At 45.0% G+C, this 25105-nt stretch overlaps 1 protein-coding gene across 1 annotated transcript in view; it reads right to left on the bottom strand.

Annotated features, from left to right (window-relative positions):
- The window catches only part of LOC124019919 (dual specificity protein phosphatase 16-like), a gene marked incomplete at its 5' end in the record, with an annotated part of 45550 nt that extends 20786 nt beyond the window's left edge, over window positions 1–24764 (bottom strand). Inside the window, one exon of the mRNA XM_046335366.1 lies at window positions 24303–24764. Within this exon, the coding sequence (XP_046191322.1) occupies window positions 24303–24764 (462 nt within the window). The remainder of the gene's footprint in view (window positions 1–24302) is intronic.
- Between the last annotated feature and the right edge of the window lie 341 nt (window positions 24765–25105).

The raw sequence follows: 25105 nt of genomic DNA, 5'->3' as shown, positions 1-25105 counted from the left end.
TCCTGTACCAGTCAGGTTGATATGTCCTGTACCAGTCATGTTGATATGTCCTGTACCAGTCATGTTGATATGTCCTGTACCAGTCAGGTTGATATGTCCTGTACCAGTCATGTTGATATGTCATGTTGATATGTCCTGTACCAGTCAGGTTGATATGTCCTGTTGATATGTCCTGTACCAGTCATGTTGATATGTCCTGTACCAGTCAGGTTGATATGTCCTGTACCAGTCATGTTGATATGTCATGTTGATATGTCCTGTACCAGTCATGTTGATATGTCCTGTACCAGTCATGTTGATATGTCCTGTACCAGTCATGTTGATATGTCCTGTACCAGTCATGTTGATATGTCATGTTGATATGTCCTGTACCAGTCATGTTGATATGTCCTGTACCAGTCATGTTGATATGTCCTGTACCAGTCATGTTGATATGTCCTGTACCAGTCATGTTGATATGTCATGTTGATATGTCCTGTACCAGTCAGGTTGATATGTCCTGTTGATATGTCCTGTACCAGTCATGTTGATATGTCCTGTACCAGTCATGTTGATATGTCCTGTACCAGTCATGTTGATATGTCCTGTACCAGTCAGGTTGATATGTCCTGTACCAGTCATGTTGCTATGTCCTGTAACAGTCAGGTTGATATGTCATGTTGATATGTCCTGTACCAGTCATGTTGATATGTCCTGTACCAGTCATGTTGATATGTCCTGTACCAGTCATGTTGATATGTCCTGTACCAGTCATGTTGATATGTCCTGTACCAGTCATGTTGATATGTCATGTTGATATGTCCTGTACCAGTCATGTTGATATGTCCTGTACCAGTCATGTTGATATGTCCTGTACCAGTCATGTTGATATGTCCTGTACCAGTCATGTTGATATGTCCTGTACCAGTCATGTTGATATGTCCTGTACCAGTCATGTTGATATGTCCTGTACCAGTCATGTTGATATGTCCTGTACCAGTCATGTTGATATGTCCTGTACCAGTCATGTTGATATGTCCTGTACCAGTCATGTTGATATGTCCTGTACCAGTCATGTTGATATGTCCTGTACCAGTCATGTTGATATGTCCTGTACCAGTCATGTTGATATGTCCTGTTGATATGTCCTGTACCAGTCATGTTGATATGTCCTGTACCAGTCATGTTGATATGTCCTGTACCAGTCATGTTGATATGTCCTGTACCAGTCATGTTGATATGTCCTGTACCAGTCATGTTGATATGTCCTGTACCAGTCATGTTGATATGTCCTGTACCAGTCCACCAGTCATGTTGATATGTCCTGTACCAGTCATGTTGATATGTCCTGTACCAGTCATGTTGATATGTCCTGTACCAGTCATGTTGATATGTCCTGTACCAGTCATGTTGATATGTCATGTTGATATGTCCTGTACCAGTCATGTTGATATGTCCTGTACCAGTCATGTTGATATGTCCTGTACCAGTCATGTTGATATGTCCTGTACCAGTCATGTTGATATGTCATGTTGATATGTCCTGTACCAGTCAGGTTGATATGTCCTGTACCAGTCAGGTTGATATGTCATGTTGATATGTCCTGTACCAGTCAGGTTGATATGTCATGTACCAGTCAGGTTGATATGTCATGTTGATATGTCCTGTACCAGTCATGTTGATATGTCATGTTGATATGTCCTGTACCAGTCATGTTGATATGTCCTGTACCAGTCATGTTGATATGTCCTGTACCAGTCATGTTGATATGTCCTGTACCAGTCATGTTGATATGTCATGTTGATATGTCCTGTTGATATGTCATGTTGATATGTCCTGTTGATATGTCCTGTACCAGTCATGTTGATATGTCCTGTACCAGTCATGTTGATATGTCCTGTACCAGTCATGTTGATATGTCCTGTACCAGTCATGTTGATATGTCCTGTACCAGTCATGTTGATATGTCCTGTACCAGTCATGTTGATATGTCCTGTACCAGTCATGTTGATATGTCCTGTACCAGTCATGTTGATATGTCCTGTACCAGTCATGTTGATATGTCCTGTACCAGTCATGTTGATATGTCCTGTACCAGTCAGGTTGATATGTCATGTTGATATGTCCTGTACCAGTCATGTTGATATGTCCTGTACCAGTCATGATGATATGTCAGGTTGATATGTCCTGTACCAGTCATGATGATATGTCAGGTTGATATGTCCTGTACCAGTCATGTTGATATGTCATGTTGATATGTCCTGTACCAGTCATGTTGATATGTCATGTTGATATGTCCTGTTGATATGTCCTGTTGATATGTCATGTTGATATGTCCTGTTGATATGTCATGTTGATATGTCCTGTTGATATGTCATGTACCAGTCATGTTGATATGTCCTGTACCAGTCATGTTGATATGTCCTGTACCAGTCAGGTTGATATGTCCTGTAACAGTCAGGTTGATATGTCCTGTACCAGTCAGGTTGATATGTCCTGTTGATATGTCATGTTGATATGTCCTGTACCAGTCATGTTGATATGTCCTGTACCAGTCATGTTGATATGTCATGTTGATATGTCCTGTACCAGTCATGTTGATATGTCCTGTACCAGTCATGTTGATATGTCCTGTACCAGTCATGTTGATATGTCCTGTACCAGTCATGTTGATATGTCCTGTACCAGTCATGTTGATATGTCCTGTACCAGTCATGTTGATATGTCCTGTACCAGTCATGTTGATATGTCCTGTACCAGTCAGGTTGATATGTCCTGTTGATATGTCCTGTACCAGTCATGTTGATATGTCCTGTACCAGTCATGTTGATATGTCATGTACCAGTCATGTTGATATGTCCTGTACCAGTCATGTTGATATGTCATGTTGATATGTCCTGTACCAGTCATGTTGATATGTCCTGTACCAGTCATGTTGATATGTCCTGTACCAGTCATGTTGATATGTCCTGTACCAGTCATGTTGATATGTCCTGTACCAGTCATGTTGATATGTCCTGTACCAGTCATGTTGATATGTCCTGTACCAGTCATGTTGATATGTCCTGTACCAGTCATGTTGATATGTCCTGTACCAGTCATGTTGATATGTCCTGTACCAGTCATGTTGATATGTCCTGTACCAGTCATGTTGATATGTCCTGTACCAGTCATGTTGATATGTCCTGTACCAGTCATGTTGATATGTCCTGTACCAGTCATGTTGATATGTCCTGTACCAGTCATGGATTGATATGTCCTGTACCAGTCATGTTGATATGTCATGTTGATATGTCCTGTACCAGTCATGTTGATATGTCCTGTACCAGTCATGTTGATATGTCCTGTACCAGTCATGTTGATATGTCATGTACCAGTCATGTTGATATGTCCTGTACCAGTCATGTTGATATGTCCTGTACCAGTCATGTTGATATGTCCTGTACCAGTCAGGTTGATATGTCATGTTGATATGTCCTGTACCAGTCATGTTGATATGTCCTGTACCAGTCATGTTGATATGTCCTGTACCAGTCATGTTGATATGTCCTGTACCAGTCATGTTGATATGTCATGTTGATATGTCCTGTACCAGTCATGTTGATATGTCCTGTACCAGTCATGTTGATATGTCATGTACCAGTCATGTTGATATGTCCTGTACCAGTCATGTTGATATGTCCTGTACCAGTCATGTTGATATGTCCTGTACCAGTCATGTTGATATGTCCTGTACCAGTCATGTTGATATGTCCTGTACCAGTCATGTTGATATGTCCTGTACCAGTCATGTTGATATGTCCTGTACCAGTCATGTTGATATGTCCTGTACCAGTCATGTTGATATGTCCTGTACCAGTCATGTTGATATGTCCTGTACCAGTCATGTTGATATGTCCTGTACCAGTCATATGTCCTGTACCAGTTGATATGTCCTGTACCAGTCATGTTGATATGTCCTGTACCAGTCATGTTGATATGTCCTGTACCAGTCATGTTGATATGTCCTGTACCAGTCATGTTGATATGTCCTGTACCAGTCATGTTGATATGTCCTGTACCAGTCATGTTGATATGTCATGTTGATATGTCCTGTACCAGTCATGTTGATATGTCCTGTACCAGTCATGTTGATATGTCCTGTACCAGTCATGTTGATATGTCCTGTACCAGTCATGTTGATATGTCCTGTACCAGTCATGTTGATATGTCCTGTACCAGTCATGTTGATATGTCCTGTACCAGTCAGGTTGATATGTCCTGTACCAGTCATGTTGATATGTCCTGTACCAGTCATGTTGATATGTCCTGTACCAGTCATGTTGATATGTCCTGTACCAGTCATGTTGATATGTCCTGTACCAGTCATGTTGATATGTCCTGTACCAGTCATGTTGATATGTCCTGTACCAGTCATGTTGATATGTCCTGTACCAGTCATGTTGATATGTCCTGTACCAGTCATGTTGATATGTCATGTTGATATGTCCTGTACCAGTCAGGTTGATATGTCATGTTGATATGTCCTGTACCAGTCATGTTGATATGTCCTGTACCAGTCATGTTGATATGTCCTGTACCAGTCATGTTGATATGTCCTGTACCAGTCATGTTGATATGTCCTGTACCAGTCATGTTGATATGTTGATAGTCATGTTGATATGTCCTGTACCAGTCATGTTGATATGTCCTGTTGATATGTCCTGTACCAGTCATGTTGATATGTCCTGTACCAGTCATGTTGATATGTCCTGTACCAGTCATGTTGATATGTCCTGTACCAGTCATGTTGATATGTCCTGTACCAGTCATGTTGATATGTCCTGTACCAGTCAGGTTGATATGTCCTGTACCAGTCATGTTGATATGTCCTGTACCAGTCATGTTGATATGTCCTGTACCAGTCATGTTGATATGTCCTGTACCAGTCATGTTGATATGTCCTGTAACAGTCAGGTTGATATGTCATGTACCAGTCATGTTGATATGTCCTGTACCAGTCATGTTGATATGTCCTGTACCAGTCAGGTTGATATGTCCTGTACCAGTCATGTTGATATGTCATGTTGATATGTCCTGTACCAGTCAGGTTGATATGTCATGTTGATATGTCCTGTACCAGTCATGTTGATATGTCCTGTACCAGTCATGTTGATATGTCCTGTACCAGTCATGTTGATATGTCCTGTACCAGTCATGTTGATATGTCATGTTGATATGTCCTGTACCAGTCATGTTGATATGTCCTGTACCAGTCATGTTGATATGTCCTGTTGATATGTCCTGTACCAGTCATGTTGATATGTCCTGTACCAGTCATGTTGATATGTCCTGTACCAGTCATGTTGATATGTCCTGTACCAGTCATGTTGATATGTCCTGTACCAGTCATGTTGATATGTCCTGTACCAGTCAGGTTGATATGTCATGTTGATATGTCCTGTACCAGTCATGTTGATATGTCCTGTTGATATGTCCTGTACCAGTCAGGTTGATATGTCCTGTACCAGTCATGTTGATATGTCCTGTACCAGTCATGTTGATATGTCCTGTACCAGTCATGTTGATATGTCCTGTACCAGTCATGTTGATATGTCCTGTACCAGTCATGTTGATATGTCATGTTGATATGTCCTGTACCAGTCAGGTTGATATGTCCTGTTGATATGTCCTGTACCAGTCATGTTGATATGTCCTGTACCAGTCAGGTTGATATGTCATGTTGATATGTCCTGTTGATATGTCCTGTACCAGTCAGGTTAATATGTCCTGTACCAGTCATGTTGATATGTCCTGTACCAGTCATGTTGATATGTCCTGTACCAGTCATGTTGATATGTCCTGTTGATATGTCATGTTGATATGTCCTGTTGATATGTCATGTTGATATGTCCTGTACCAGTCATGTTGATATGTCCTGTACCAGTCAGGTTGATATGTCCTGTACCAGTCAGGTTGATATGTCATGTTGATATGTCCTGTACCAGTCATGTTGATATGTCCTGTACCAGTCAGGTTGATATGTCATGTACCAGTCAGGTTGATATGTCATGTACCAGTCATGTTGATATGTCCTGTACCAGTCATGTTGATATGTCCTGTACCAGTCATGTTGATATGTCCTGTACCAGTCATGTTGATATGTCCTGTACCAGTCATGTTGATATGTCCTGTACCAGTCATGTTGATATGTCCTGTACCAGTCATGTTGATATGTCCTGTACCAGTCATGTTGATATGTCCTGTACCAGTCATGTTGATATGTCCTGTACCAGTCATGTTGATATGTCCTGTACCAGTCATGTTGATATGTCCTGTACCAGTCATGTTGATATGTCCTGTACCAGTCATGTTGATATGTCCTGTACCAGTCATGTTGATATGTCCTGTACCAGTCATGTTGATATGTCATGTTGATATGTCCTGTACCAGTCATGTTGATATGTCCTGTACCAGTCATGTTGATATGTCCTGTACCAGTCATGTTGATATGTCCTGTACCAGTCATGTTGATATGTCCTGTACCAGTCATGTTGATATGTCCTGTACCAGTCATGTTGATATGTCCTGTACCAGTCATGTTGATATGTCCTGTACCAGTCATGTTGATATGTCCTGTACCAGTCAGGTTGATATGTCCTGTACCAGTCAGGTTGATATGTCCTGTACCAGTCAGGTTGATATGTCCTGTACCAGTCATGTTGATATGTCATGTTGATATGTCCTGTACCAGTCAGGTTGATATGTCCTGTACCAGTCATGTTGATATGTCCTGTACCAGTCATGTTGATATGTCCTGTACCAGTCATGTTGATATGTCCTGTACCAGTCATGTTGATATGTCCTGTACCAGTCAGGTTGATATGTCATGTTGATATGTCCTGTACCAGTCATGTTGATATGTCCTGTACCAGTCATGTTGATATGTCATGTTGATATGTCCTGTACCAGTCATGTTGATATGTCCTGTACCAGTCATGTTGATATGTCCTGTACCAGTCAGGTTGATATGTCCTGTACCAGTCATGTTGATATGTCCTGTACCAGTCAGGTTGATATGTCCTGTACCAGTCAGGTTGATATGTCCTGTACCAGTCATGTTGATATGTCATGTACCAGTCATGTTGATATGTCCTGTACCAGTCAGGTTGATATGTCATGTTGATATGTCCTGTACCAGTCATGTTGATATGTCCTGTACCAGTCATGTTGATATGTCCTGTACCAGTCATGTTGATATGTCCTGTACCAGTCATGTTGATATGTCCTGTACCAGTCATGTTGATATGTCCTGTACCAGTCATGTTGATATGTCCTGTACCAGTCATGTTGATATGTCCTGTACCAGTCATGTTGATATGTCCTGTACCAGTCATGTTGATATGTCCTGTACCAGTCATGTTGATATGTCCTGTTGATATGTCCTGTTGATATGTCCTGTACCAGTCATGTTGATATGTCCTGTACCAGTCATGTTGATATGTCCTGTTGATATGTCATGTTGATATGTCCTGTACCAGTCATGTTGATATGTCCTGTACCAGTCATGTTGATATGTCCTGTACCAGTCATGTTGATATGTCATGTACCAGTCATGTTGATATGTCCTGTACCAGTCATGTTGATATGTCCTGTACCAGTCATGATGATATGTCCTGTACCAGTCATGTTGATATGTCATGTACCAGTCATGTTGATATGTCCTGTACCAGTCAGGTTGATATATCCTGTACCATTCATGTTGATATGTCCTGTACCAGTCATGTTGATATGTCATGTACCAGTCATGATGATATGTCCTGTACCAGTCATGTTGATATGTCCTGTACCAGTCATGTTGATATGTCCTGTACCAGTCATGTTGATATGTCCTGTACCAGTCATGTTGATATGTCCTGTACCAGTCATGTTGATATGTCATGTTGATATGTCCTGTACCAGTCAGGTTGATATGTCCTGTTGATATGTCCTGTACCAGTCATGTTGATATGTCCTGTACCAGTCAGGTTGATATGTCATGTTGATATGTCCTGTTGATATGTCCTGTAGCAGTCAGGTTAATATGTCCTGTACCAGTCATGTTGATATGTCCTGTACCAGTCATGTTGATATGTCCTGTACCAGTCATGTTGATATGTCCTGTTGATATGTCATGTTGATATGTCCTGTTGATATGTCATGTTGATATGTCCTGTACCAGTCATGTTGATATGTCCTGTACCAGTCAGGTTGATATGTCCTGTACCAGTCATGTTGATATGTCATGTTGATATGTCCTGTACCAGTCATGTTGATATGTCCTGTACCAGTCATGTTGATATGTCATGTACCAGTCAGGTTGATATGTCATGTACCAGTCATGTTGATATGTCCTGTACCAGTCATGTTGATATGTCCTGTACCAGTCATGTTGATATGTCCTGTACCAGTCAGGTTGATATGTCATGTACCAGTCATGTTGATATGTCCTGTACCAGTCATGTTGATATGTCCTGTACCAGTCATGTTGATATGTCCTGTACCAGTCATGTTGATATGTCCTGTACCAGTCATGTTGATATGTCCTGTACCAGTCATGTTGATATGTCCTGTACCAGTCATGTTGATATGTCCTGTACCAGTCATGTTGATATGTCCTGTACCAGTCATGTTGATATGTCCTGTACCAGTCATGTTGATATGTCCTGTACCAGTCATGTTGATATGTCATGTTGATATGTCCTGTACCAGTCATGTTGATATGTCCTGTACCAGTCATGTTGATATGTCCTGTACCAGTCATGTTGATATGTCCTGTACCAGTCATGTTGATATGTCCTGTACCAGTCATGTTGATATGTCCTGTACCAGTCATGTTGATATGTCCTGTACCAGTCATGTTGATATGTCCTGTACCAGTCATGTTGATATGTCCTGTACCAGTCATGTTGATATGTCCTGTACCAGTCAGGTTGATATGTCCTGTACCAGTCAGGTTGATATGTCCTGTACCAGTCAGGTTGATATGTCCTGTACCAGTCATGTTGATATGTCATGTTGATATGTCCTGTACCAGTCAGGTTGATATGTCCTGTACCAGTCATGTTGATATGTCCTGTACCAGTCATGTTGATATGTCCTGTACCAGTCATGTTGATATGTCCTGTACCAGTCATGTTGATATGTCCTGTACCAGTCATGTTGATATGTCATGTACCAGTCATGTTGATATGTCCTGTACCAGTCATGTTGATATGTCCTGTACCAGTCAGGTTGATATGTCATGTTGATATGTCCTGTACCAGTCATGTTGATATGTCCTGTACCAGTCATGTTGATATGTCCTGTACCAGTCAGGTTGATATGTCCTGTACCAGTCATGTTGATATGTCCTGTACCAGTCAGGTTGATATGTCCTGTACCAGTCAGGTTGATATGTCCTGTACCAGTCATGTTGATATGTCCTGTACCAGTCATGTTGATATGTCCTGTACCAGTCAGGTTGATATGTCATGTTGATATGTCCTGTACCAGTCATGTTGATATGTCCTGTACCAGTCATGTTGATATGTCCTGTACCAGTCATGTTGATATGTCCTGTACCAGTCATGTTGATATGTCCTGTACCAGTCATGTTGATATGTCCTGTACCAGTCATGTTGATATGTCCTGTACCAGTCATGTTGATATGTCCTGTACCAGTCAGGTTGATATGTCATGTACCAGTCATGTTGATATGTCCTGTACCAGTCATGTTGATATGTCCTGTACCAGTCATGTTGATATGTCCTGTTGATATGTCCTGTTGATATGTCCTGTACCAGTCATGTTGATATGTCCTGTACCAGTCATGTTGATATGTCCTGTTGATATGTCATGTTGATATGTCATGTTGATATGTCATGTTGATATGTCCTGTACCAGTCATGTTGATATGTCCTGTACCAGTCATGTTGATATGTCATGTACCAGTCATGTTGATATGTCCTGTACCAGTCATGTTGATATGTCCTGTACCAGTCATGATGATATGTCCTGTACCAGTCATGTTGATATGTCATGTACCAGTCATGTTGATATGTCCTGTACCAGTCAGGTTGATATATCCTGTACCATTCATGTTGATATGTCCTGTACCAGTCATGTTGATATGTCCTGTACCAGTCATGATGATATGTCCTGTACCAGTCATGTTGATATGTCCTGTACCAGTCATGTTGATATGTCCTGTACCAGTCAGGTTGATATGTCATGTTGATATGTCCTGTACCAGTCATGTTGATATGTCCTGTACCAGTCATGTTGATATGTCCTGTACCAGTCATGATGATATGTCCTGTACCAGTCATGTTGATATGTCCTGTACCAGTCATGTTGATATGTCCTGTACCAGTCATGTTGATATGTCCTGTATATGATATGTCCTGTACCAGTCATGTTGATATGTCCTGTACCAGTCATGTTGATATGTCCTGTACCAGTCAGGTTGATATGTCCTGTTGATATGTCCTGTACCAGTCAGGTTGATATGTCCTGTACCAGTCATGTTGATATGTCCTGTACCAGTCATGTTGATATGTCCTGTACCAGTCATGTTGATATGTCCTGTACCAGTCATGTTGATATGTCATGTACCAGTCATGTTGATATGTCATGTACCAGTCATGTTGATATGTCCTGTACCAGTCAGGTTGATATGTCCTGTAGATATGTCCTGTACCAGTCATGTTGATATGTCCTGTACCAGTCAGGTTGATATGTCCTGTACCAGTCAGGTTGATATGTCCTGTTGATATGTCCTGTACCAGTCATGTTGATATGTCCTGTACCAGTCATGTTGATATGTCCTGTACCAGTCATGTTGATATGTCCTGTACCAGTCATGTTGATATGTCCTGTACCAGTCATGTTGATATGTCCTGTACCAGTCATGTTGATATGTCCTGTACCAGTCATGTTGATATGTCATGTACCAGTCATGTTGATATGTCATGTACCAGTCAGGTTGATATGTCATGTTGATATGTCCTGTACCAGTCAGGTTGATATGTCCTGTACCAGTCATGTTGATATGTCCTGTACCAGTCATGTTGATATGTCCTGTACCAGTCATGTTGATATGTCATGTACCAGTCATGTTGATATGTCCTGTACCAGTCATGTTGATATGTCCTGTACCAGTCAGGTTGATATGTCCTGTACCAGTCATGTTGCTATGTCCTGTACCAGTCATGTTGATATGTCATGTTGATATGTCCTGTACCAGTCAGGTTGATATGTCAGGTTGATATGTCCTGTACCAGTCATGTTGATATGTCCTGTACCAGTCATGTTGATATGTCCTGTACCAGTCATGTTGATATGTCCTGTTGATATGTCATGTTGATATGTCCTGTACCAGTCAGGTTGATATGTCCTGTACCAGTCATGTTGATATGTCCTGTTGATATGTCATGTTGATATGTCATGTTGATATGTCCTGTACCAGTCAGGTTGATATGTCCTGTTGATATGTCCTGTACCAGTCATGTTGATATGTCCTGTACCAGTCATGTTGATATGTCCTGTTGATATGTCATGTTGATATGTCCTGTACCAGTCAGGTTGATATGTCCTGTACCAGTCATGTTGATATGTCCTGTTGATATGTCCTGTTGATATGTCCTGTTGATATGTCCTGTACCAGTCTTGATATGTCCCCACACAGACCATCAGCTCATGAACCTAACCTGATATGTCCTGTACCAGTCATGTTGATATGTCCTGTACCAGTCATGTTGATATGTCCTGTACCAGTCATGTTGATATGTCCTGTACCAGTCATGTTGATATGTCCTGTACCAGTCATGTTGATATGTCATGTTGATATGTCCTGTACCAGTCATGTTGATATGTCCTGTACCAGTCATGTTGATATGTCCTGTACCAGTCATGTTGATATGTCCTGTACCAGTCATGTTGATATGTCCTGTACCAGTCATGTTGATATGTCCTGTACCAGTCATGTTGATATGTCCTGTACCAGTCATGTTGATATGTCCTGTACCAGTCATGTTGATATGTCCTGTACCAGTCATGTTGATATGTCATGTACAACCGGTTGGAAACAGAGTGATCGTGTGGTTTATAGTTCTATGGTCCTATTCTAGGGTGGAAAGTTCCGGATGAACCTGCCCTTGAACGCACACACACACACCACACACACACACACACCTACACACATAGCCCACACACACACACACACACACACACACACACACACACACACACACACACACACACACACAGACACACAGCTCACACACACACACACACACACACACACACACACACACACACCTGACCTAAATAGCTTGTTGATATCCAGTTTCCACTGCTATGAATAGATATGATGATTTGAGTCCTCCTGTAGACTAAAGCCTGATGTACATTACATGTTGTCCCCAACTGCAGGCTACCATGGAGACCATCAGCTCATGGAGATTGGATGAACCTAACCTGGAAGCACATAGCCCAACTGCAGGCTACCATGGAGACCATCAGCTCATGGAGATGGGAAGAACCTAACCTGGAAGCACATAGCCCAACTGCAGGCTACCATGGAGACCATCAGCTCATGGAGATTGGATGAACCTAACCTGGAAGCACATAGCCCAACTGCAGGCTACCATGGAGACCATCAGCTCATGGAGATTGGATGAACCTAACCTGGAAGCACATAGCCCAACTGCAGGCTACCATGGAGACCATCAGCTCATGGAGATTGGATGAACCTAACCTGGAAGCACATAGCCCAACTGCAGGCTACCATGGAGACCATCAGCTCATGGAGATTGGATGAACCTAACCTGGAAGCACATAGCCCAACTGCAGGCTACCATGGAGACCATCAGCTCATGGAGATTGGATGAACCTAACCTGGAAGCACATAGCCCAACTGCAGGCTACCATGGAGACCATCAGCTCATGGAGATTGGATGAACCTAACCTGGAAGCACATAGCCCAACTGCAGGCTACCATGGAGACCATCAGCTCATGGAGATTGGATGAACCTAACCTGGAAGCACATAGCCCAACTGCAGGCTACCATGGAGACCATCAGCTCATGGAGATTGGATGAACCTAACCTGGAAGCACATAGCCCAACTGCAGGCTACCATGGAGACCATCAGCTCATGGAGATTGGATGAACCTAACCTGGAAGCACATAGCCCAACTGCAGGCTACCATGGAGACCATCAGCTCATGGAGATTGGATGAACCTAACCTGGAAGCACATAGCCCAACTGCAGGCTACCATGGAGACCATCAGCTCATGGAGATTGGATGAACCTAACCTGGAAGCACATAGCCCAACTGCAGGCTACCATGGAGACCATCAGCTCATGGAGATTGGATGAACCTAACCTGGAAGCACATAGCCCAACTGCAGGCTACCATGGAGACCATCAGCTCATGGAGATTGGATGAACCTAACCTGGAAGCACATAGCCCAACTGCAGGCTACCATGGAGACCATCAGCTCATGGAGATTGGATGAACCTAACCTGGAAGCACATAGCCCAACTGCAGGCTACCATGGAGACCATCAGCTCATGGAGATTGGATGAACCTAACCTGGAAGCACATAGCCCAACTGCAGGCTACCATGGAGACCATCAGCTCATGGAGATGGGATGAACCTAACCTGGAAGCACATAGCCCAACTGCAGGCTACCATGGAGACCATCAGCTCATGGAGATTGGATGAACCTAACCTGGAAGCACATAGCCCAACTGCAGGCTACCATGGAGACCATCAGCTCATGGAGATTGGATGAACCTAACCTGGAAGCACATAGCCCAACTGCAGGCTACCATGGAGACCATCAGCTCATGGAGATTTTTTCCAAATGGGAAGAAATCGGAGCAAACCTAACCTGGAAGCACATAGCCCATTTCAGGTTGATGGGCTCCTGAGAACTCTACGGGCACTTAAGGCCCCCAATAACTTTTATGCATGTTGAATATTTTATTTAACTAGGCCAGTCAGTTAAGAACAAATGCTTATTTACTATGACGACCTAGGAACAGTGGGTTAACTGGTCTAAGAACGGTGGGTTAACTGGTCTAGGAACGGTGGGTTAACTGGTCTAGGAACGGTGGGTTAACTGGTCTAGGAACGGTGGGTTAACTGGTCTAGGAACGGTGGGTTAACTGGTCTAGGAACGGTGGGTTAACTGGTCTAGGAACGGTGGGTTAACTGGTCTAGGAACGGTGGGTTAACTGCCTAGGAACAGTAGGTTAACTGGTCTAGGAACAGTGGGTTAACTGGTCTAGAAACAGTGGGTTAACTGGTCTAGAAACAGTGGGTTAACTGGTCTAGGAACAGTAGGTTAACTGGTCTAGGAACAGTGGGTTAACTGGTCTAGGAACAGTAGGTTAACTGGTCTAGGAACAGTGGGTTAACTGCCTAGGAACAGTGGGTTAACTGGTCTAGGAACAGTGGGTTAACTGGTCTAGGAATGGTGGGTTAACTGGTCTAGGAACAGTGGGTTAACTGGTCTAGGAACAGTGGGTTAACTGGTCTAGAAACAGTGGGTTAACTGGTCTAGGAACAGTAGGTTAACTGGTCTAGGAACAGTGGGTTAACTGGTCTAGGAACAGTGGGTTAACTGGTCTAGGAATGGTGGGTTAACTGGTCTAGGAACAGTGGGTTAACTGGTCTTGGAACAGTGGATTAACTGGTCTAGGAACTGTGGGTTAACTGGTCTAGGAACAGTGGGTTAACTGGTCTAGGAACAGTGGGTTAACTGGTCTAGAAACAGTGGGTTAACTGGTCTAGGAACAGTGGGTTAACTGGTCTAGGAACAGAGGGTTAACTGGTCTAGGAACAGTGGGTTAACTGGTCTAGAAACAGTGGGTTAACTGGTCTAGGAACAGTAGATTAACTGGTCTAGGAACCGTGGGTTAACTGCCTAGGAACAGTAGGTTAACTGGTCTAGGAACAGTGGGTTAACTGGTCTAGGAACAGTGGGTTAACTGCCTTGTTCAGGGGCAGAAAGACAGATTTGTACCTTTCATCTCAGGGATTCTATATTGCAACCTTTCGGTTACTAGTCCAACGCTCTAACCACTAGGCTACCTGCTGGTTACTGGTCCAACGCTCTAACCACTAGGCTACCTGCTGGTTACTAGTCCAACGCTCTAACCACTAGGCTACCTGCTGGTTACTAGTCCAACGCTCTAACCACTAGGCTACCTGCTGGTTACTAGTCCAACGCTCTACCCACTAGGCTACCTGCTGGTTACTGGTCCAACGCTCGAACCACTAGGCTACCTGCTGGTTACTAGTCCAACGCTCTAACCACTAGGCTACCTGCTGGTTACTGGTCCAACACTCTAACAACTAGGCTACCTGCTGGTTACTTGTCCAACACTCTAACCACTAGGCTGCCTGCTGTTTACTAGTCCAATGCTCTAACCACTAGGCTACCTGCTCTTACCACTAGGCTACCTGCTGGTTACTAGTCCAACGCTCTAACCACAAGGCTACCTGCTGGTTACTGGTCCAACACTCTAACCACTAGGCTACCTGCTGGTTACTAGTCCAACACTCTAACCAATAGTCTGCCTGCTGGTTACTAGTCCAACGCTCTAACCACTAGGCTGCCTGCTGGTTACTAGTCCAACACTCTAACCACTAGGCTACCTGCTGGTTACTAGTCCAACACTCTAACCACTAGGCTACCTGCTGGTTTTACCTCCGGCGCAGACAGAGATGGCCGCCTCGCTTCGCGTTCCTAGGAAACTATGCAGTTTTTTGTTTTTTTACGTGTTATTTCTTACATTAGTACCCCAGGTCATCTTAGGTTTCATTACATACAGTCGAGAAGAACTACTGAATATAAGATCAGCGTCAACTCACCATCAGTACGACCAAGAATATGACTTTCACGAAGCGGATCCTGTGTACTGCCTTTCACCCAGGACAACGGAATGGATCCCAGCCTGCGACCCAAAACAACGACGTCGTAAAAGAGGCAAACGGAGCGGTCTGCTGGTTAGGCTCTGGAGACGGGCACATCGCGTGCCACTCCCTAGCATACTACTCGCCAATGTCCAGTTTCTTTACAACAAGGCTCACTTGAGAGACTCTATCGGAGTCGGTGCAGCCAGCTGGTTTCTCCACGCATCGCGCCGACAGAAACAAACATCTTTCTGGTAAGAAGAGGGGCGGGGGCGTATGCATTATGGTTAACGAGACGTGGTGTGGTCACAACAACATACAGGAACTCAAGTCCTTCTGTTCACCTGATTTAGAATTCCTCACAATCAAATGTCGACCGCATTATCTACCAAGAGAATTCTCTTCGATTATAATCACAGCCGTATATATTCCCCCAAGCAGACACATCGATGGCTCTGAATGAACTTTATTTGACTCTTTGCAAACTGGAATCCATATATCCGGAGGCTGCATTCATTGTAGCTGGGGAATTTAACAAGGCCAATCTGAAAACAAGACCAGGACTGGTAAAACCTTGAATCATTGCTATTCTAACTTCCGCAACGCATATAAGGCCCTGCCCCGCCCCCCTTTCGGGAAAGCTGACCACGACTCCATTTTGTTGATCCCTGCCTACAGGCAGAAGCTAAAACAAGAGGCTCCCGCGCTGAGATCTGTTCAACGCTGGTCTGACCAAGCTGACTCCACACTCCAAGACTGCTTCCATCACGTGGACTGGGATATGTTTCGTATTGCGTCAGACGACAACATTGACGAATACGCTGATTCGGTGTGCGAGTTCATTAGAACGTGCGTTGAAGATGTCGTTCCCATAGCAACAATTAAAACATTCCCAAACCAGAAACCGTGGATTGATGGCAGCATTCGCGTGAAACTGAAAGCGCAAACCACTGCTTTTAATCAGGGCAAGGTGATCGGAAACATGACCGAATACTGATTAATGTCTTTCCAACTCTCGCTTTCCCCTCCTTGCTACATTTGACCTCACTCTTTCCCAGTCCCCTCGAACTCACAAGGCAGGCAATACGCTTGTCCTCATCTTTACCAGAGGCTGCTCACCTACTAACCTCACTGCAACACCTCTCCAGGTCTCTGCTCACCTACTAACCTCACTGCAACACCTCTCCAGGTCTCTGCTCACCTACTAACCTCACTGCAACACCTCTCCAGGTCTCTGCTCACCTACTAACCTCACTGCAACACCTCTCCAGGTCTCTGCTCACCTACTAACCTCACTGCAACACCTCTCCAGGTCTCTGCTCACCTACTAACCTCACTGCAACACCTCTCCAGGTCTCTGCTCACCTACTAACCTCACTGCAACACCTCTCCAGGTCTCTGCTCACCTACTAACCTCACTGCAACACCTCTCCAGGTCTCTGCTCACCTACTAACCTCACTGCAACACCTCTCCAGGTCTCTGCTCACCTACTAACCTCACTGCAACACCTCTCCAGGTCTCTGCTCACCTACTAACCTCACTGCAACACCTCTCCAGGTCTCTGCTCACCTACTAACCTCACTGCAACACCTCTCCAGGTCTCTGATCACTACTTTGTTCTCCTTTCTGTCTCCCTTTCCAACCCTAACCACTCACCCTACACAGTCACGCACCGTCACAATCTTTGCTCTCTCTCTCCTACTACTCTCTCATCTATCCTATCATCTCTAACCACTAAGCCCCTCCCTACCTCGTTAAGAAGCTCTACCTTCTCTACCGCGTTAAGAAGCTCTACTTTCCCTACCTCGTTAAGAAGCTCTACTTTCCCTACCTCGTTAAGAAGCTCTACTTTCCCTACAGCGTTAAGAAGCTCTACTTTCCCTACAGCGTTAAGAAGCTCTACTTTCCCTACAGCGTTAAGAAGCTCTACTTTCCCTACAGCGTTAAGAAGCTCTACTTTCCCTACCTCGTTAAGAAGCTCTACTTTCCCTACCTCGTTAAGAAGCTCTACTTTCTCTACCTCGTTAAGAAGCTCTACTTTCCCTACAGCGGTAAGAAGCTCTACTTTCCCTACCGCGTTAAGAAGCTCTACTTTCCCTACCTCGTTAAGAAGCTCTACTTTCCCTACCTCGTTAAGAAGCTCTACTTTCCCTACCTCGTTAAGAAGCTCTACTTTCTCTACCGCGTTAAGAAGCTCTACTTCCTCTACCGCGTTAAGAAGCTCAACTTTCCCTACCGCGTTAAGGATTTCTACTTTCCCTACCGCGTTAAGCTCTACTTTCCCTACCTCGTTAAGAAGCTCTACCTTCTCTACAGCGTTAAGAAGCTCTACTTTCCTCTACCGCGTTAAGAAGCTCTACTTTCCCTACCTCGTTAAGAAGCTCTACTTTCCCTACCACGTTAAGAAGCTCTACCTTCCCTACCTCGTTAAGAAGCTCTACTTTCCCTACCACGTTAAGAAGCTCTACTTTCCCTACCACGTTAAGAAGCTCTACTTCCACTACTGCGTTAAGAAGCTCTACTTCCTCTACAGCGTTAAGAAGCTCTACTTTCCCTACCTCGTTAAGAAGCTCTACTTTCCCTACCTCGTTAAGAAGCTCTACTTTCCCTACAGCGTTAAGAAGCTCTACTTTCCCTACAGCGTTAAGAAGCTCTACTTTCCCTACAGCGTTAAGAAGCTCTACTTTCCCTACAGCGTTAAGAAGCTCTACTTTCCCCACCTCGTTAAGAAGCTCTACTTTCCCCACCGCGTTAAGAAGCTCTACTTTCCCTACCTCGTTAAGAAGCTCTACTTTCCCTACAGCGTTAAGAAGCTCTACTTTCCCTAACTCGTTAAGAAGCTCTACTTTCCCTACAGCGGTAAGAAGCTCTACTTTCCCTACCGCGTTAAGAAGCTCTACTTTCCCTACCTCGTTAAGAAGCTCTACTTTCCCTACCTCGTTAAGAAGCTCTACTTTCCCTACCTCGTTAAGAAGCTCTACTTTCTCTACCGCGTTAAGAAGCTCTACTTCCTCTACCGCGTTAAGAAGCTCAACTTTCCCTACCGCGTTAAGGATTTCTACTTTCCCTACCGCGTTAAGCTCTACTTTCCCTACCTCGTTAAGAAGCTCTACCTTCTCTACAGCGTTAAGAAGCTCTACTTTCCTCTACCGCGTTAAGAAGCTCTACTTTCCCTACCTCGTTAAGAAGCTCTACTTTCCCTACCGCGTTAAGAAGCTCTACTTCCTCTACCGCGTTAAGAAGCTCTACTTCCTCTACCGCGTTAAGCTCTACTTTCCCTACCACGTTAAGAAGCTCTACTTTCCCTACCGCGTTAAGATGCTCTACTTTTCCTACAGCGTTAAGAAGCTCTATTTTCCCTACCTCGTTAAGGAGCTCTACTTTCCCTACCGCGTTAAGAAGCTCTACTTTCCCTACAGCGTTAAGAAGCTCTACTTTCCCTACCGCGTTAAGAAGCTCTACTTTCCCTACAGCGTTAATAAGCTCTACTTTCCCTACCTCGTTAAGGAGCTCTACTTTCCCTACCACGTTAAGAAGCTCTACTTCCTCTACCGCGTTAAGCTCTACTTTCCCTACCACGTTAAGAAGCTCTACTTTCCCTACCGGGTTAAGAAGCTCTACTTTCCCTACCTCTTTCTAGAAGTTGTTATTTCTCTACCTCATTGCACAGAGTTAACTACAGCTTACAATCATAGGAAAATGTTGCCTAAGTCGTAAAACAAGCAGACAGACCTTAAAACGTGTTATTCCAAACTGTCGCCAAACCACGAGAGGGGAGTGACTGGATTCTACAACATCACTCAGTAAAATATCTTTGTCAAATATAATAATGCCCTCTGATTCAGACAACTGATTCCTGGATTATGTCAGTCTGAAGTCAATGAGAGTGTGTCAGATCTCCTCCTGGCTCTGCATGTGAAACTCCCCGTCTCTCCTAGACTCCTGGCTCTGCATGTGAAACTCCCCGTCTCTCCTAGACTCCTGGCTCTGCATGTGAAACTCCCCGTCTCTCCTAGACTCCTGGCTCTGCATGTGAAACTCCCCGTCTCTCCTAGACTCCTGGCTCTGCATGTGAAACTCCCCGTCTCTCCTAGACTCCTGGCTCTGCATGTGAAACTCCCCGTCTCTCCTAGACTCCTGGCTCTGCATGTGAAACTCCCCGTCTCTCCTAGACTCCTGGCTCTGCATGTGAAACTCCCCGTCTCTCCTAGACTCCTGGCTCTGCATGTGAAACTCCCCGTCTCTCCTAGACTCCTGGCTCTGCATGTGAAACTCCCCGTCTCTCCTAGACTCCTGGCTCTGCATGTGAAACTCCCTGTCTCTCCTAGACTCCTGGCTCTGCATGTGAAACTCCCCGTCTCTCCTAGACTCCTGGCAGATCAGTGATCTGGGTTAGAGTTAGTTAAAGAGAAACTCCCTGTCTCTCCTAGACTCCTGGCTGATCAGTGATCTGGGTTAGAGTTAGTTAAAGAGAAACTCCCCGTCTCTCCTAGACTCCTGGCTGATCAGTGATCTGGGTTAGAGTTAGTTAAAGAGAAACTCCCTGTCTCTCCTAGACTCCTGGCTGATCAGTGATCTGGGTTAGAGTTAGTTAAAGAGAAACTCCCTGTCTCTCCTAGACTCCTGGCTGATCGTTGATCTGGGTTAGAGTTAGTTAAAGAGAAACTCCCTGTCTCTCCTAGACTCCTGGCAGATCAGTGATCTGGGTTAGAGTTAGTTATAGAGAAACTCCCCGTCTCTCCTAGACTCCTGGCAGATCAGTGATCTGGGTTAGAGTTAGTTAAAGAGAAACTCCCTGTCTCTCCTAGACTCCTGGCAGATCAGTGATCTGGGTTAGAGTTAGTTATAGAGAAACTCCCCGTCTCTCCTAGACTCCTGGCTGATCAGTGATCTGGGTTAGAGTTAGTTATAGAGAAACTCCCCGTCTCTCCTAGACTCCTGGCAGATCAGTGATCTGGGTTAGAGTTAGTTAAAGAGAAACTCCCTGTCTCTCCTAGACTCCTGGCAGATCAGTGATCTGGGTTAGAGTTAGTTAAAGAGAAACTCCCTGTCTCTCCTAGACTCCTAGCAGATCAGTGATCTGGGTTAGAGTTAGTTAAAGAGAAACTCCCTGTCTCTCCTAGACTCCTGGCTGATCAGTGATCTGGGTTAGAGTTAGTTATAGAGAAACTCCCTGTCTCTCCTAGACTCCTGGCAGGTCAGTGATCTGGGTTAGAGTTAGTTAAAGAGAAACTCCCTGTCTCTCCTAGACTCCTGGCTGATCAGTGATCTGGGTTAGAGTTAGTTAAAGAGAAACTCCCTGTCTCTCCTAGATTCCTGGCAGGTCAGTGATCTGGGTTAGAGTTAGTTAAAGAGAAACTCCCTGTCTCTCCTAGACTCCTGGCAGATCAGTGATCTGGGTTAGAGTTAGTTAAAGAGAAACTCCCTGTCTCTCCTAGACTCCTGGCAGGTCAGTGATCTGGGTTAGAGTTAGTTAAAGAGAAACTCCCTGTCTCTCCTAGACTCCTGGCAGATCAGTGATCTGGGTTAGAGTTAGTTATAGAAACTCCCTGTCTCTCCTAGACTCCTGGCTGATCAGTGATCTGGGTTAGAGTTAGTTAAAGAGAAACTCCCTGTCTCTCCTAGACTCCTGGCAGGTCAGTGATCTGGGTTAGAGTTAGTTAAAGAGAAACTCCCTGTCTCTCCTAGACTCCTGGCTGATCAGTGATCTGGGTTAGAGTTAGTTAAAGAGAAACTCCCCGTCTCTCCTAGACTCCTGGCTGATCAGTGATCTGGGTTAGAGTTAGTTAAAGAGAAACTCCCTGTCTCTCCTAGACTCCTGGCAGATCAGTGATCTGGGTTAGAGTTAGTTATAGAGAAACTCCCCGTCTCTCCTAGACTCCTGGCTGATCAGTGATCTGGGTTAGAGTTAGTTATAGAGAAACTCCCCGTCTCTCCTAGACTCCTGGCAGATCAGTGATCTGGGTTAGAGTTAGTTAAAGAGAAACTCCCTGTCTCTCCTAGACTCCTGGCAGGTCAGTGATCTGGGTTAGAGTTAGTTATAGAGAAACTCCCTGTCTCTCCTAGACACCTGGCTGATCAGTGATCTGGGTTAGAGTTAGTTAAAGAGAAACTCCCTGTCTCTCCTAGACTCCTGGCTGATCAGTGATCTGGGTTAGAGTTAGTTATAGAGAAACTCCCTGTCTCTCCTAGACTCCTAGCAGATCAGTGATCTGGGTTAGAGTTAGTTATAGAGAAACTCCCTGTCTCTCCTAGACTCCTGGCTGATCAGTGATCTGGGTTAGAGTTAGTTATAGAGAAACTCCCTGTCTCTCCTAGACTCCTGGCAGGTCAGTGATCTGGGTTAGAGTTAGTTAAAGAGAAACTCCCTGTCTCTCCTAGACTCCTGGCTGATCAGTGATCTGGGTTAGAGTTAGTTAAAGAGAAACTCCCTGTCTCTCCTAGACTCCTGGCAGGTCAGTGATCTGGGTTAGAGTTAGTTAAAGAGAAACTCCCTGTCTCTCCTAGACTCCTGGCAGATCAGTGATCTGGGTTAGAGTTAGTTAAAGAGAAACTCCCTGTCTCTCCTAGACTCCTGGCAGGTCAGTGATCTGGGTTAGAGTTAGTTAAAGAGAAACTCCCTGTCTCTCCTAGACTCCTGGCAGATCAGTGATCTGGGTTAGAGTTAGTTATAGAAACTCCCTGTCTCTCCTAGACTCCTGGCTGATCAGTGATCTGGGTTAGAGTTAGTTAAAGAGAAACTCCCTGTCTCTCCTAGACTCCTGGCAGGTCAGTGATCTGGGTTAGAGTTAGTTAAAGAGAAACTCCCTGTCTCTCCTAGACTCCTGGCTGATCAGTGATCTGGGTTAGAGTTAGTTAAAGAGAAACTCCCCGTCTCTCCTAGACTCCTGGCTGATCAGTGATCTGGGTTAGAGTTAGTTAAAGAGAAACTCCCTGTCTCTCCTAGACTCCTGGCAGATCAGTGATCTGGGTTAGAGTTAGTTATAGAGAAACTCCCCGTCTCTCCTAGACTCCTGGCTGATCAGTGATCTGGGTTAGAGTTAGTTATAGAGAAACTCCCCGTCTCTCCTAGACTCCTGGCAGATCAGTGATCTGGGTTAGAGTTAGTTAAAGAGAAACTCCCTGTCTCTCCTAGACTCCTGGCAGGTCAGTGATCTGGGTTAGAGTTAGTTATAGAGAAACTCCCTGTCTCTCCTAGACACCTGGCTGATCAGTGATCTGGGTTAGAGTTAGTTAAAGAGAAACTCCCTGTCTCTCCTAGACTCCTGGCTGATCAGTGATCTGTTAGAGTTAGTTATAGAGAAACTCCCTGTCTCTCCTAGACTCCTAGCAGATCAGTGATCTGGGTTAGAGTTAGTTATAGAGAAACTCCCTGTCTCTCCTAGACTCCTGGCTGATCAGTGATCTGGGTTAGAGTTAGTTAAAGAGAAACTCCCTGTCTCTCCTAGACTCCTGGCAGGTCAGTGATCTGGGTTAGAGTTAGTTAAAGAGAAACTCCCTGTCTCTCCTAGACTCCTGGCAGATCAGTGATCTGGGTTAGAGTTAGTTAAAGAGAAACTCCCTGTCTCTCCTAGACTCCTGGCAGGTCAGTGATCTGGGTTAGAGTTAGTTAAAGAGAAACTCCCTGTCTCTCCTAGACTCCTGGCAGATCAGTGATCTGGGTTAGAGTTAGTTATAGAAACTCCCTGTCTCTCCTAGACTCCTGGCTGATCAGTGATCTGGGTTAGAGTTAGTTAAAGAGAAACTCCCTGTCTCTCCTAGACTCCTGGCAGATCAGTGATCTGGGTTAGAGTTAGTTAAAGAGAAACTCCCCGTCTCTCCTAGACTCCTGGCAGATCAGTGATCTGGGTTAGAGTTAGTTAAAGAGAAACTCCCTGTCTCTCCTAGACTCCTGGCTGATCAGTGATCTGGGTTAGAGTTAGTTAAAGAGAAACTCCCCGTCTCTCCTAGACTCCTGGCTGATCAGTGATCTGGGTTAGAGTTAGTTAAAGAGAAACTCCCTGTCTCTCCTAGACTCCTGGCAGATCAGTGATCTGGGTTAGAGTTAGTTATAGAGAAACTCCCCGTCTCTCCTAGACTCCTGGCTGATCAGTGATCTGGGTTAGAGTTAGTTATAGAGAAACTCCCCGTCTCTCCTAGACTCCTGGCAGGTCAGTGATCTGGGTTAGAGTTAGTTATAGAGAAACTCCCTGTCTCTCCTAGACACCTGGCTGATCAGTGATCTGGGTTAGAGTTAGTTAAAGAGAAACTCCCTGTCTCTCCTAGACTCCTGGCAGATCAGTGATCTGGGTTAGAGTTAGTTATAGAAACTCCCTGTCTCTCCTAGACTCCTGGCTGATCAGTGATCTGGGTTAGAGTTAGTTAAAGAGAAACTCCCTGATACAGGGACTCACCTTCTTCTTAGCAGAGTGTTGCAGCAGTTCGTTGATCTGAACCTTGTCCTGTTGCAGCCGTCTCTTCATCAGTTTTGAACAGTTCACATTGACCGCCTCCAGGATGTGGGAGGAGTTAAATTCTACGAAGGGCCGGCTGTCAATCAACAACACGCTGTCCAGACCCCCCTCCAGCAGGGCGACCAGCCCCTCGGCCCCGATGGGACGCACCGAGCCCTGCCTGGTCCCGGATGCCGGGCCTGATACAGGCCCTGAACCTTTGACTCCAATCCCAGCTCGGGGTCCATTCCCCACCCCAGGTCCAATCCCAGTCCCTCCAGTACCAGCTCGGGGTCCATTCCCCACCCCAGGTCCAATCCCAGTCCCTCCAGTCCCAGCTCGGGGTCCATTCCCCACCACAGGTCCAATCCCAGTCCCTCCAGTCCCAGCTCGGGGTCCATTCCCCACACCAGGTCCAATCCCAGTCCCTCCAGTCCCAGCTCGGGTCCATTCCCCACCCCAGATCCAATCCCAGTCCCTCCAGTCCCAGCTCGGGTCCGTTCCCCACCCCAGGTCCAATCCCAAACCCCCCAGTCTCAGCTCCAGTGCAAGCTCCCACTCCTACGGGACGTTCCGACATGACGACCCCTTCTTTATCCCTTTCTCACAGCCCCTCCTCCTCTTCCTCCCTCCTCCTCTTCCCCTTAGGCGGGTGGGTGGCTAGCGGTCCAGTTACGCGACGCAGCCCTCAGGAGATGAACAGACCCATTGTGTAGGCTGAGTATGATGTCATCCTGATGGAGCTTAGCAGCACAGCCCAGGCG

This window comes from Oncorhynchus gorbuscha, unplaced genomic scaffold (genome assembly GCF_021184085.1).
Source record: "Oncorhynchus gorbuscha isolate QuinsamMale2020 ecotype Even-year unplaced genomic scaffold, OgorEven_v1.0 Un_scaffold_724, whole genome shotgun sequence".
Taxonomy (NCBI): domain Eukaryota; kingdom Metazoa; phylum Chordata; class Actinopteri; order Salmoniformes; family Salmonidae; genus Oncorhynchus; species Oncorhynchus gorbuscha.
This window is presented reverse-complemented; position numbering and strand designations above follow the sequence as displayed.